At 47.4% G+C, this 13,271-nt stretch overlaps 1 protein-coding gene across 8 annotated transcripts in view; it reads right to left on the bottom strand.

Moving 5' to 3' along the window:
- The window catches only part of LOC133423567 (NACHT, LRR and PYD domains-containing protein 12-like), a 96,186-nt gene that overhangs the window by 58,751 nt on the left and 24,164 nt on the right, over positions 1 to 13,271 (bottom strand). For 2 of the 8 annotated variants that reach the window (XM_061713788.1, XM_061713794.1), the window contains exons 8-10: positions 9,949 to 10,122; positions 9,626 to 9,802; positions 7,158 to 7,331 (exon numbers count right to left, since the gene is read on the bottom strand). In XM_061713788.1, the coding sequence (XP_061569772.1) occupies positions 7,158 to 7,331; positions 9,626 to 9,802; positions 9,949 to 10,122 (525 nt within the window). Of the gene's footprint in view, positions 1 to 1,105; positions 1,812 to 2,630; positions 2,805 to 2,950; positions 3,134 to 5,349; positions 5,533 to 6,426; positions 6,613 to 7,157; positions 7,332 to 9,625; positions 9,803 to 9,948; positions 10,123 to 13,271 lie in introns of those variants that run through there. The other 6 variants (XM_061713789.1, XM_061713792.1, XM_061713793.1 and 3 more) reach the window with 6 other exon arrangements.

Genomic DNA, 13,271 nt, shown 5'->3' with positions numbered 1-13,271 from the left:
GTGTAAATCAGGCTTTAGTCCACACGCTGCTCCGTAGTTTCTTCTCCCTCCGGTGTTTTTAAGGATGTGATTCGATTTTTAAAATGTTTAACTCATTTGGTTGATTTTGGAAAGAAAGTTTAGCATTAGCCTCCAGCTACGGGGACCAGAACTATATTCTTGACCAGTAAGTTTGTTTCTGCTGCAAATGTAGACATTTCAACACGGAGGCCAAAGGAGACTCGTCTTTGGAGCCAGCCCCCAGTGGTCAGTCAAGGAACTGCAACCTCCTTTACTTCCGGGTTAGACTCAGCAGCCTAACCTTTTTATCTCCTTTTTTGGTCCAAATCTGCGGTTCCTTTCACATCGGAGGCTTTTCAAACAACAATATAACAGGAATTTGAGTTTGGTGAATACGTTTGCTCTGATTCGTTGCTGTTTAATAAGTTGTGCAGTTTGTATGGGGACTTTTCTTTTATTCTGTTTTCATTTGATATTATTACGTTGTCGGGTTTGACTCTAGAAACTGGAGAGTGAGAAACATTTTCTTACACAACACTGAACATCACCTCATCATCTGGGCTTTTACCCATCAATAGTCGAGACGATACACTGGACGACTGTACAGTCGACCTCAACGTTATCTTGGGGATGCAAAGACGGAGCGTCGCCTGTTTTTGGGTGGATGGACTCTGAAGACGGTACATGCTGGGATGTTTGGGTTCATCTTGTCATCTTTTTTGTCGTTCATGGATTCTTAAAGAGTGATACATGCGAGTGTCGGGGCTTCAAGGCCGAGTCCTCGTACGTCAGGATCTGAACCAACAGCCTGTGAATAAAGTCAGCAGGCAGGGGCCGTCGGAGAAATCATAGATTAAAATTAATATATATATATACATACATGTGTGTATATTATATATATATATATATATATATATATATATATACATATACATATATATATATATACAGTATATATATATATATATATATATATATATATATATATATATATATATATATATATATGTATATATATATAATATATACACACACACACATGTATATGTATGTACACTGTAATAATTTTCATTATGATATACTGATCATTTTAGAGAAGGGCAGAAAAAATAATTGTCCCCTTATTAAAGCTTAGTTGTCTTTCTACAGAATAGAGAACATAGCTAAACTGTAAGAATTTCTTAAAAAAAGAATAATTACAATGTTTTTATTGTGGTATTATTTGTATTTGTATCAATTTTTGTACGTATCGAGACTGTGAACGTATGTTGGACCGTGGGCCTGTGTGTGTCTGGGGGAGCAGGTGAGTGCACAGGTGTGTGACTTGCATGTGAGTGGATGAATTCACTTTGTCTGAATCACTGAAATCTGAAAGAGACGACCTCAGATAACACACATCTGTGATGCTGGGAATTCTTCAATAAATGTCCTCTCCTTGTACAGCAACGACACCGACTCGTTCTTTTTTTCTTCTAAACAAACCTTGTTCTCTAAAGCACAACCTTTGACGACCTGTATTTTTTTAAAGTTGTACAAAAACATCTCGCTGAGTGCTAACAACAGACCGAGTTAAGTTAGAAGAACTTAAAACCCTCTGTGACGTCACCCAGAGGTTTTCTGAAGAGTCGCTTTGAACCTCATTTAACCCAAAAAATGAGTAGAACATCAGACGAGGGTGTTTGATGAAGGAGAGGCGGAGGTTGGTGGAGCCACATGTTTCAACCTTTGCTGGTGTTGAGAGATTATAGGAGGACGTCTCCTCTGAGAAGATTCCACCTGGTCCACCTTCGTCTGTTTAGCTCCGTTTTATTCTGCAGATAAAAACAGATGAGACTGTTGTTTTATTTGACACTAAAATCATGACATCTGGAAATAATTTTATAGTTACACCTGAAATAACAACAAGAGGTTCCTGTTTTATTTTGAAACCCCGTCTCCTTGTGTTTCAGTTTTGTCTTGACTTCCCTTGTTCAGAGACGCTCACATGAAATTATAAGTTTACATATTTATGCACATAAACAAGGAGAGTTCTGCAGAGTTCGTAACCTGGATGAACCAATACGACGACTATTCCATCAACTGAACCTATTTATGATGAACTAACTGCACAAACATTTAATTTTTACGAAAAATTCTGTCCTGTTTATATATCATTATATTATCACTGCAGTTATTATTAGATTTTAAAATACGTTTTTTCTTATACTAGACCAATAATGTGATAACTTATTATATTATTGGTTCAAAAACGTAATTCCATTCTTGTTTGTTCCTGTTTTTATTCCGTGTGAAACGGCCACATGGACGAGGTTCTTGGTGGATTTTCCATTCTGGGTTCCTTCACAGTTCAGAGCTGCAGTGGAGCAGCTGTGTGTCTGAACATCCTGGAAGGCCGTCAGCTGGAATACTCCTTTATTTGTGGACACGTGAACACCAGCACAACACTGGTCTACAACACACATCTGGATCCTCTGATCCTGCAGCCTGTCATCATCCTCCTCTCACAGCTTTACTGGGGAAAGCAGCCGCTGAGAAGCTGCAGCTTCACTGGAAACACTGGATCTTTGATAGACACTGGTTTTAGTAGAAAACTGCTGGAAGCAGCAGGACCGACTCCAACCTACACTGACCTGAGAGTCTGCAGCTGGTAGTGTGGACTCTGCAGCAGACCAGACAGCTGCTGCACATCTGCAGCCTGCAGCTTGTTCTCACTCAGGTCCAGATGTTTCAGATGGGAGGGGTTGGACTTCAGAGCTGAGACCAGAGAAGAACAGCTGATCCCTGACAGACCACAGCACTGCAAGCTGCACAAAGACACCAGAGAAGAAGAAACCAGAGCAGTAAGATGGTCAGTGTGGATCAGCAGGAGATCAGCCTGATGTCTGCAGGTTAGTGTCAACACAACTTTCACATCAGATTCATCTGAACACACAATTAAAATATGTCTGACCTCAGAGTCTCCAGTCTGCAGTCTGGACTCTCCAGGAAACCACGCAGATGTTTCACTCCTGAATCCTGCAGCTGGTTCCAGCTCAGGTCCAGATGTTTCAGATGTTTCAGATGGGAGGGGTTGGACTTCAGAGCTGAGACCAGAGAAGAACAGCTGATCTCTGACAACCTGCACCACTCCAACCTGAACAAAGACACCAGAGAAGATTTTATTTACATAACCCCGGTTCTCTGAGTAATATGAGTGAGATATCTCACTATGGGATGTCCCGCTGCATTAATCTCATTACAACAATCCTGATTGGCTGGTGAAACATGTCCGTCCGGCGCAGGCCACCGCACCACCTACCTTAGATATCCCGCGCACACGTGCCGCGCACGGAGCGGAGACGTTCAGCATAGAGAAACGGACAAAAGTGAGAGGCGAGGACCAACTCGCCGCAGCACAGATGTCCTGGACAGAAACTCCCCTGAATCAGAACCAGGAAGCCGCCAGGGTCCGAGTTCAGTGGCCACGCAAGCCCACAGGCGGCTGCAAACCCTGACTCGTATAAGCAGAAGCAGTCGCCTCCAGCAGCCGGTGGGAGAGCTGCTTTGTGACAGTCTCCCCATATGAGGACCAGCCCAGGAGACAGCTGATGGCTCCTCCTGAAACCCCTCGTCCTGTCCATGTAAGACTGCACGGACGGGACATAACGCATACCACCCCAGCTCCCCTGGTGGGGCAGCAAAACCACAACTCCAGGGGAGAACATGAACCCCCACCTGAGGCACAAATGCCGGGTTGGGCTTCAAAATCCTCCTCAATCCCCCGGAAAAAGCTGAGTGCACGACGGCTGCACCGAAAGCACGTGGATGTCACTAACCCGCTTAGCCGAGCCAGCGCCATCAACAACACGGCCTTCAGAGACACGTGTTCCACGTCTGCCCCCTCCAGGGGCTCAAAGGGGGCCCTTAAGCCCCTCCAGAACCACAGCCAGATCCCATGGTGGTACCAGTGGTCTGGACACGGGGAAAAGCCTGCCTGCTCCTTCATAAAACAGAAACCAGCGGGTGCTGCTCGCTGTTTCCTTCCCAAAGCCCACGTGACAGGCGGCGATAGCTGCAAGTAAAATCCACCGTGGAGAAGGCTTTCCGTTTGTCAAGCAGGTCCTGCAAGAAGGACAATATCACTCCTGCTGGACACTAAGAAGGATAGTAACCACCTTCCTGGACAGGACGGACCCTGTGGGTCAGAGAGGACGGGACTCGCCAGTGACGCTGTGAGCGGGGAGAGGACATTGAGGACTCTGGCCGAAAGCGCAGCCGCCTCGTACGGCGTTCCAGTCGGGGCCGACTGAAGACGGTCAGACTTGGACGGCAGGCCGGGGCTCCTGGAGGACACCGCTGACCCGGGGACCGGGTTCCTGGCAGTGGAGGGACGAGGCCCCGGGATCCGGGCTCCTGCTGCTGAGAGGGCGTCTCTCCGTGAGCCGCCACCTCATCCAGCAGCTCTGGGAGACGGGGACAAGTTGCTTTGTGGAGCTCTGGGCCGAGGGCAGCTAGTTCCCTCCGTAGCGGGATGTGGGTGTCTCGGCTACGACAGCAGGCCAGGGGACGGCAGCCGGGCAGCAGCGTTTGCAGGCGTCCAGCATGTCCCAGCTGGGGAGGGAGAAGCTGGTGTGCTGCTCACATCTCCATCCCCAGAGGCCACGGAGGCTGCGGGCTGTGCAGCCCGGGGCGGAGTGATGAAGAGCTCGTCCTCGTCTTCATCCTCTGACATGAGGAGGTCCCAGGTGTCTTCTTCATCGTCCCCATAGTCCAGTTCCAGGACGTCTTCCTCCTGCGGGGCGGGGGTGGAGCTGGGAGCCCCAGCCCACGCTAACCTCCGGTTCCTCCACCAGGTGGGAGAAAGGAGCTGCTGTGCTAACACTCGGTACTGGAGCAGCCGTGGTGAGGCGTCGTGACGGTGCCAACCGAGTCGGGGAGGGAGAGGAAAGAACAACATTCCAGCTGGTGGGACCGACGCAGCAGATAAACACATCCAAGGCTGGTTAGGGCCTGGAGACAGAAGCTAGTGAGATCTGTCTGGGGACAGTTCAGCTAACAAGCCCAGGACGCCAGATGAGCTCCGAGTGAGAAGAGGAGGTTGAATGACGTGGTGTCGTCCACACGGGACATCTAAGGTAGCTGGTCCTGTGGCGGACGGACACGTTTCACCAGCCAATCAGCATTGGTGTAATGAGGTTAATGCAGCGGGACGTCCCATAGTGAGACATCCAGAGAAATATTATGAAAGAGAACCAGAGCAGTAAGATGGTCAGTGTGGATCAGCAGGAGATCAGCCTGATGTCTGCAGGTTAGTGTCAACACAACTTTCACATCACATTCATCTGAACACACAACTAAAACATGTCTGACCTCAGAGTCTCCAGTCTGCAGTCTGGACTCTCCAGGAAACCACACAGATGTTTCACTCCTGAATCATGCAGGTAGTTGTGACTCAGGTCCAGATGTTTCAGATGTTTCAGATGGGAGGGGTTGGACTTCAGAACTGAGACCAGAGAAGAACAGCTGATCTTTGACAGACCACACCACTCCAACCTGAACAAAGACAGCAGAGAAGAAGAAACTTTAGGTTATTTACATAACCCCGGTTCTCTGAGTAATATGAGTGAGATGTCTCACTATGGGATGCCCCGCTGCTTTAATCTTATTACAACAATCCTGATTGGCTGGTGAAACGTGTCCGTCCGGCGCAGGTAGCACCAGCTACCTTAGATATCCCGTGTGGACGACATCAGGACAACAGAAGCGTACGTGAAGGAGCGGAGACGTCCCTGCAGCAGGTCCCTGTCCCTGCAACAGGTCCAACTGCAGGTCCCTCACAGATCTGGTGAATTCTGCCCCGATCAGGCTGCGTCCGTAGTGTCCACCTTCCTGGACAGGACGGACCCCGGGGGTCAGAGAGGACGGGACTCGCTAGTGACGCTGTGAGCAGGGAGAGGACATTGAGAGGACATTGAGCGCTCTGGCCGAAAGCGCAGCTGCCTTGTACGCTCCTGGAGGACACCGCCGGGGCTCCTGGAGGACACGGCTGAAAGCCGGCTGCCTGGAAGCTGCGCTGCAACCAGTGGCTCCATGGGAGGCGTGCGGAGCAGCCCCGGGGACCGGGCTCCTGGCAGTGGAGGGACGAGGCCCCGGGGACCGGGCTCCTGCTGCTCAGAGGGCGTCTCTCCGTGAGCCGACACCTCATCCACCTACCTGCGGTGGACGGACACGTTTCACCAGCCAATCAGCATTGGTGTCATGAGGTTAATGCAGCGGGGCATCCCATAATGAGACATCGAGTGAAATATATGATATATGATGAAAGACAACCAGAGCAGTCAGATGGTCAGTGTGGATCAGCAGGAGATCAGCCTGATGTCTGCAGGTTAGTGTCAACACAACTTTCACATCAGATTCATCTGAACACACAAATAAAACATGTCTGACCTCAGAGTCTCCAGTCTGCAGTCTGGACTCTCCAGGAAACCACACAGATGTTTCACTCCTGAATCCTGCAGGTTGTTGTTGTTACTCAGGTCCAGATGTTTCAGATGTTTCAGATGGGAGGGGTTGGACTTCAGAGCTGAGACCAGAGAAGAACAGCTGATCTCTGACATCCTGCATGTCTCCAACCTGAATGAAGAATAAAAGATGTGAGTTGAACCACCAGGGTGCAGGTTCCAACAGAACCAGTGAAAAAGATCTTCATCAATATTCATGACATCATGCTGCTGCTCCAATAAAGACGTAGTGACTTCAGCTCTGCAGCTCTGCAGCTCCACCAGTGGATCATCCATACAAACTCATGTTGTATCTGAATATCTCAGTCGGTACAAACGTTACAATCTCAGTGTTTGGATCAGATGAAACATGTTGGACAGATGAAGATGAAGATGTTTGTAGACGATGCTGCACGATCTCTGCACAAACAAACATTCTGCTGCTCAGGTTCAGTTCATGTTGGGATGGAATGAAGACGTCATTGTTGAGGGAACATCGTTCACCACTCTGTACTGCACACTTGTGCTCCACGGAGAGGAAAGCAGCCTGCAGACACTTCAGCTGGTTTCTAATGATGTCAGGAGCAGATGAGTCCAGAGACCAGGATGGTTCAGAGCAGCTCAGGTGTTTGTGGCTGCAGAACTCACAACTGTTACAACTTCAGTCAAAGAACAAACCTCAGAGTCTCCAGTCTGCAGTCTGGACTCTCCAGAAGAACACACAGCTGCTTCACATCTGAATCCTGCAGCTCCTTCTCACTCAGGTCCAGATGTTCCAGATCAGACGGGTTGGACTCCAGAGCTGAGACCAGAGGACGACATCTGATCTCTGACAAACTGCAGCGCTCCCACCTGGAGAAAGAATAAAACACAGATAAACATCTAGATGAGTGTTTTCTCCTCCTCCATTCAGGGGGGTGTGGTGGGCAACACTGGAGCTTCACAGTCACAAGGTTCCTGGTCCAAATCCTGGCCCGGTTCTTTCTGCCTGGCGTTTCCAGGATCTTCCCTCATGTTCACTCAGAAACTCCACAGTTCAGAAACATGTCTGTCAGGATTCTTGAAGCTTCCACATTAAACGCAGGACGGAGATACCGGATCATCTCTTTGATCAGATGATCATTTTTAACGACAGCCAAAAAAGTACTACGTTTACTTTCAGGAATGTGGTAACAAAGTATTATAGAATAGTGGTGAGTACTCTGATTACTATCGGGGGATCATGGAGACCCTGTATGGACTTGGGAATGCAGGACTGGACTTTTACTGGTTCTGTTGCTGCCATCAAATTCAATATTCATCAATGTTTTGGTATTTCTATCAGAATTATTTAATTATTTCATCATATTTCTGTTAATAATGGATGAAACACAAATTACAAACTTATCACAATCAAACAGAAGCGATTGTAGGAGGAGAAGAGGTTCTGGAGAACTCCATACAGGACCTGCATCATCCCACTGATAGTAATAAGAGTATTAAACACTATTCAACAATATTCCTGAAAGTAAACAAAGTACAGTACTTTGTTGTTCAAAATGACAAACTACATTTTACTCTCTCAGCTGATTATACGTCTTACTTTTAGCTCTGCGGAGTCACAGATGTGACTTATTTTACAGTGTTTGGAGCATCTTCATGAAGGAAAGCAGCAGTTTGGTCTTGTTGATTGTGAGATGTGATATCTGACATAACGATGCTGAACATCTTCTGCTCCAGGATCTGGTGTGGACTGTCTGAGGGAGCAGCAGCAGGAAGAGCTGCTGGTCCTTTCACTGGATCACAACTGTATCTACTTATTACAGATAACATGTATTTTCATGGAATAAAGGTTGGGATGATCAGAGTGGTGTTGATTGACAGACTAATGTTACTTCCTGTTGCTTCTTTCCTCCTGCTGCTCTCTGCAGCCTCTGCTGCTCCTTCCTCCACAGACGCCACACGTGTTAAAGGCTGATGGGAAAACCTGCGTGGTGCTGGTTCTGGCGTGGAGACCAGTTTATCAACAAGCGTTTGTCTCCGTTCCTCCAGAACCAGGACAACAACGGCTGCAGGAAGCTTCTGAACGTCACTCATGAGTTCTGGACCGGGAGCTGCTGACTGAGAGAGCTGTTGGACGCTTCCATTGTTGACTCAAGCAACACTTTTACTTTACAATATGTTCACATGTGGGACGGTGCACGTGCAGTGAATGTGCAGCAGCGCGGAGCCCGGGGGAGAACGTCTGCTGTAAAGAGATACGGCGGTACCGACAAACCCAAACCTCACAGCGACTACAGCGGTCCATGAAGAACCTTCTGAAGGGAGATGAAGAGTTTCCTGCCAGCTGATCACCCTCATCATCCTCACCTCTTCCTCTTCTATTTAAACCATCTGCAGCTCTCACTCTCACCAGATTGATTTTGTGGTCTCCCTGCAGATACCGGTCTCCAGCAGTTCTCCTGGGACTGCTATGCTGGACCGGATCTGTGTCCTTGGACCTGTTTCAGGTCCAGCCCTGATCGCTACGTCTGCCTGAGCTTATCTGCCTGTCTTGGGTTCTGACCCTGGCCCGCTGTTCCTGGATCTGTCTTCTGCCTCACACTAACCGAACTCCAGACCGTCCTGGTCTCTGGACCGGTGGCCCGTCCCTGCACGGTCCCCATCTCCCTCTCCTGGTCCCTCTGATTCCTATTTGGATCAATAATTATTTAGATGAGGGTTCTTTACTCCTGGTCAGCCGTCACTTCAGCCCAGTCCCTGAAACCTGAACAATATGTTAGTTTGTTAGCCGTCAGCAGAAACCAGTCTTCCTTCAGGACATGTGTGGTCTGTGTCTTCAGGGGGGTCTGTCTCCTTCAGAGATGAGCTTTCATAGAGGATTTAAAGATGAATATGTGACTCAGTTCTGTCTGGTTCTGTCAGGAACACACATGTGTGACGGTGAGGTGTGTGTGGTTCTAACAGAACACACGTGTGTGACGGTGAGAAGTGTGTGGTTCTAACAGAACACACATGGATCACAGCAGGTTTCACATGAAATGTGACCAAAAACCAGCAGGAGGTTCAGACGACCTGAAACTCCTTCACCTGGACTGACGGAGTCTTCTCTGTTTGAGGAGACCAAAACCTCCAAGAAAACTCCAAAAGCTCCAGTCAGAACCGACCTGAGAGTCTGCAGCTGGTAGTCTGGACTCTCCACCAGACCAGACAGCTGCTCCACATCTGCAGCATGCAGCTTGTAGTTGAATCTCAGGTCCAGATGTTTCAGATGGGAGGGGTTGGACTTCAGAGCTGAGACCAGAGAAGAACAGCTGATCTCTGACAGACCGCAGCACTGCAAGCTGCACAAAGACACCAGAGAAGAAAAAACCAGAGCAGTCAGATGGTCAGTGTGGATCAGCAGGAGATCAGCCTGATGTCTGCAGATTAGTGTCAACACAACTTTCACATCAGATTCATCTGAACACACAACTAAAACATGTCTGACCTCAGAGTCTCCAGTCTGCAGTCTGGACTCTCCAGGAAACCACACAGATGTTTCACTCCTGAATCCTGCAGCTGGTTCCAGCTCAGGTCCAGATGTTTCAGGTGGGAGGGGTTGGACTTCAGAGCTGAGACCAGAGAAGAACAGCTGATCTCTGACAACACGCAGCCCTCCAACCTGAATGAAGAAGAAACAGCTGATGACTTCCGTAACCGTGTTGAAATAAATGTTTCAGAAAACATATTTGTGTAAATAAGTTCATAGTTAAACAGCTCTGAAGTTGAAATGTTAAGAAGTCCTTGATCAGCAATAATGTTTTGGTATTGTTCACTAAGTGATGTTATTAAGGTTAATGTCACTGAAAATGCTGAAATGCTGAAACAAAAAGTGTGTAAAATGGAAAGGAAGTGGTTCTCTTGTAAGTCTGTAGACCCTTATTGTGCATGGAAAAAGTCTATAAAAAAGCCCTTCACACAGCTAGAACAGCTCATTACTCATCGTGGATAGAGGATAATAAAAATAACCCACGTTTTCTGTTCAGCGCTGTAGCCAGGCTGACAAAGAGACACAAGTCTGTTGAGCCAAGCTTCCTGCAGCTTTCAATAGTGACGACTTTATGAGCTTCTTTAGCAGTAAAATATCAGGATCAGAGTAGAAATCAACCAGGACGACCCGGTAGCCGCTGTGGGTGTTTCTTCAGCTTTAGCGCTTCCTCAGGCTCTGACTTGACTCTAGACCAGTGATTCCCAACCTGTGGGCCGCGGCCCCCTGGTGGGCCGCGGAGGTATTGCAAGTGGGCCCCCAAATCATTTGGAAAAAAGTAGGGTTTTTGTGGGGATGGGGATATAATTATATAAAAAAAATACAGAATAATGTTTTAAATGTTAAAACTCAGTTATGTTTAAAATGATATTAAACATTTTTAAATATTTATTTTAATTATTTTGTTTTGTTTTTCTATATATAGTATAGTATAGTATTAGACATGTGACAAGCAAATGAGCGATAGGAACTTTTGTTGTCATCGGTCAGACCACTTTCCAGCAGGACTGCATTGCACTTGATTTATTTACGTTTGATGCTGATACCTGAAATTGGAATATAAAGATGGATAGCTGGCTAGCAACAGGGAGAATTAAAAAGAGACAAGAGACTGATGGTGAATTGACGGGTCATCTCCCCGCCGTCAAACAAAAAAGAAGAGGTTGGAGAAAGTACAGTGCTGAGTACTTGGCGCTGGGATTTTTTTGGACATCTTTTTGGTCATCTTTACATCATCTTTATATTGGGTTTGTGTTTATTTGTAACCCTATCGATTTAATGGATTTTCTTCTGATATTTGGATTTTGTTTGGATCTGATATTGGATGTCAAATTGTTATGAGAATGCATTTTTCCATTGTTGAAGGATACCGTTATTCATTAATCATTTGTTAATTAGCCTGTTACAGACAGCCCCTTGCTTGTCATTTCTGACATCTGTGTGGTGCTGATGGACAGCTCCTTGATGTGTGTGTGTGTGTGTGTGTGTGTGTGTGTGTGTGTGTGTGTGTGTGTGTGTGTGTGTGTGTGTGTGTGTGTGTGTGTGTGTGTGTGTATGTGTGTGTGTGTGTGTGTGTGTGTGTGTGTGTGTGTGTGTGTGTGGACAGCTCCTTGAAAACTGTAATACTGAAGGTGTTGCAACATGTTACAGGTGCTGTGTTAGTGACTGTGGAGCTTCCAACATGTTTCTCCTGTATTCAGTTCAGTCCTTTATGTTCAATTTTCAATAAAATAGTGCTCTGAGAACACATTGTATGGCTTTTGTATTTATGGGGTTGGAGACATTTTTGAGAGCTGACCTCAGTCGTCAATAGAGCTAAATCATCCACGTGTTTGATAGACCACGGCCCGACTACTCAAAAATGTTTTTTCTGTGGTTGAGAAAAATCAAGAAGAGAGATCACATCTCTCCGGTACTGGCCTCACTCCACTGGTCCCCGTAAAATTTGGAATCCAATTAATATGTTATTACTTGCGTATTAAGTCCATCCAGCCATCCATTTTCTTCCACTTATCCGTTCCTGGGTCGCGGGGACAGCAGTCTCAGCAGAGATGCCCAGACTTCCTTCACCCCAGACACTTCCTCCAGCTCTTCCTCCATCTCTTCCTCCAGCTCTTCCGAGGGGAGTCCGAGGCGTTCCCAGGCCAGCCGAGAGACATAGTCTCTCCAGCGTGTCCTGGGTCTTCCCCGGGGTCTCCTCCCGGAGGGACATGCCTGTAACACCTCCCTAGGGAGGAGGGACATGCCTTTAACACCTCCCTAGGGAGGAGGGACATGCCTGGAACACCTCCCTAGGGAGGATCCAGGAGGATCCGGTACAGATGCCCAAGCCACCTCAGCTGACTCCTCTCAATGTGAAGGAGCAGCAGCTCGACTCCGAGCTCCTCCCGGGTGACCGAACTCCTCACCCTATCTCTAAGGGAGCGTCCAGCCACCCTGCGGAGGAAACTCATCTCTAAGGGAGCGTCCAGCCACCCTGCGGAGGAAACTCCTCTCGGCCGCTTGTATCCGCGATCTTGTCCTTTCGGTCACTACCCAAAGTTCATGACCATAGGTGAGGGTAGGTGCGTAGATTGACCGGTAAATCGAGAGCTTCGCCTTTTGACTCAGCTCCCTCTTCACCACGACAGTCCGGTACATCGACCGCATAACTGCAGATGCTGCACCGATCCGTCTGTCAATCTACCCCTCCATCGTTCCCTCACTCGTGAACAAGACCCCGAGATACTTGAACTCCTCCACCTGAGGTAGGACTTCTCCACCCACCTGGAGAAGGCACGCCAACCTTTCCCGGTGGAGAACAACGTATAAAGTCCAAAACGGCCTAACTCCACGATATTTGCAGGACCTGATAGTTCCTCATGTTCCTAACAGAGTTCTCCGTTCTCAGAGTACAGGTTTACTCGTAGTTCCTAGATGATCCACATGAAGATCTGGAGGACAGGTCTTCTGGTACCAGGAACCGTTACTATGGAAACAACTTCCAGTTCCGGTTCAGGAAGCTGACACCACCTCCACCTTTAAAAGTTAGTGTTCAGTAAACCTCTAGTTAGTGTTCAGTAGACCTCTAGTTAGTGTTCAGTAAACTTCTAGTTAGTGTTATAAGTTAATTATCTGGGCCCAAAGGATTAGAGTTTGATGGAGACCATTCTGAATGCTTTTATCATCCTGATGGTTGGAAATGTTTCTGAATAGTTTTGAAAGCAATATTTAACTGCTATTTCTGTTTTCTTTAAATAAAAGTTTTATAATTTTCTCGACATGTGTTTATTCACTACTTTTGA

This window comes from Cololabis saira, chromosome 22 (genome assembly GCF_033807715.1).
Source record: "Cololabis saira isolate AMF1-May2022 chromosome 22, fColSai1.1, whole genome shotgun sequence".
NCBI lineage: Eukaryota > Metazoa > Chordata > Actinopteri > Beloniformes > Belonidae > Cololabis > Cololabis saira.
This window is presented reverse-complemented; position numbering and strand designations above follow the sequence as displayed.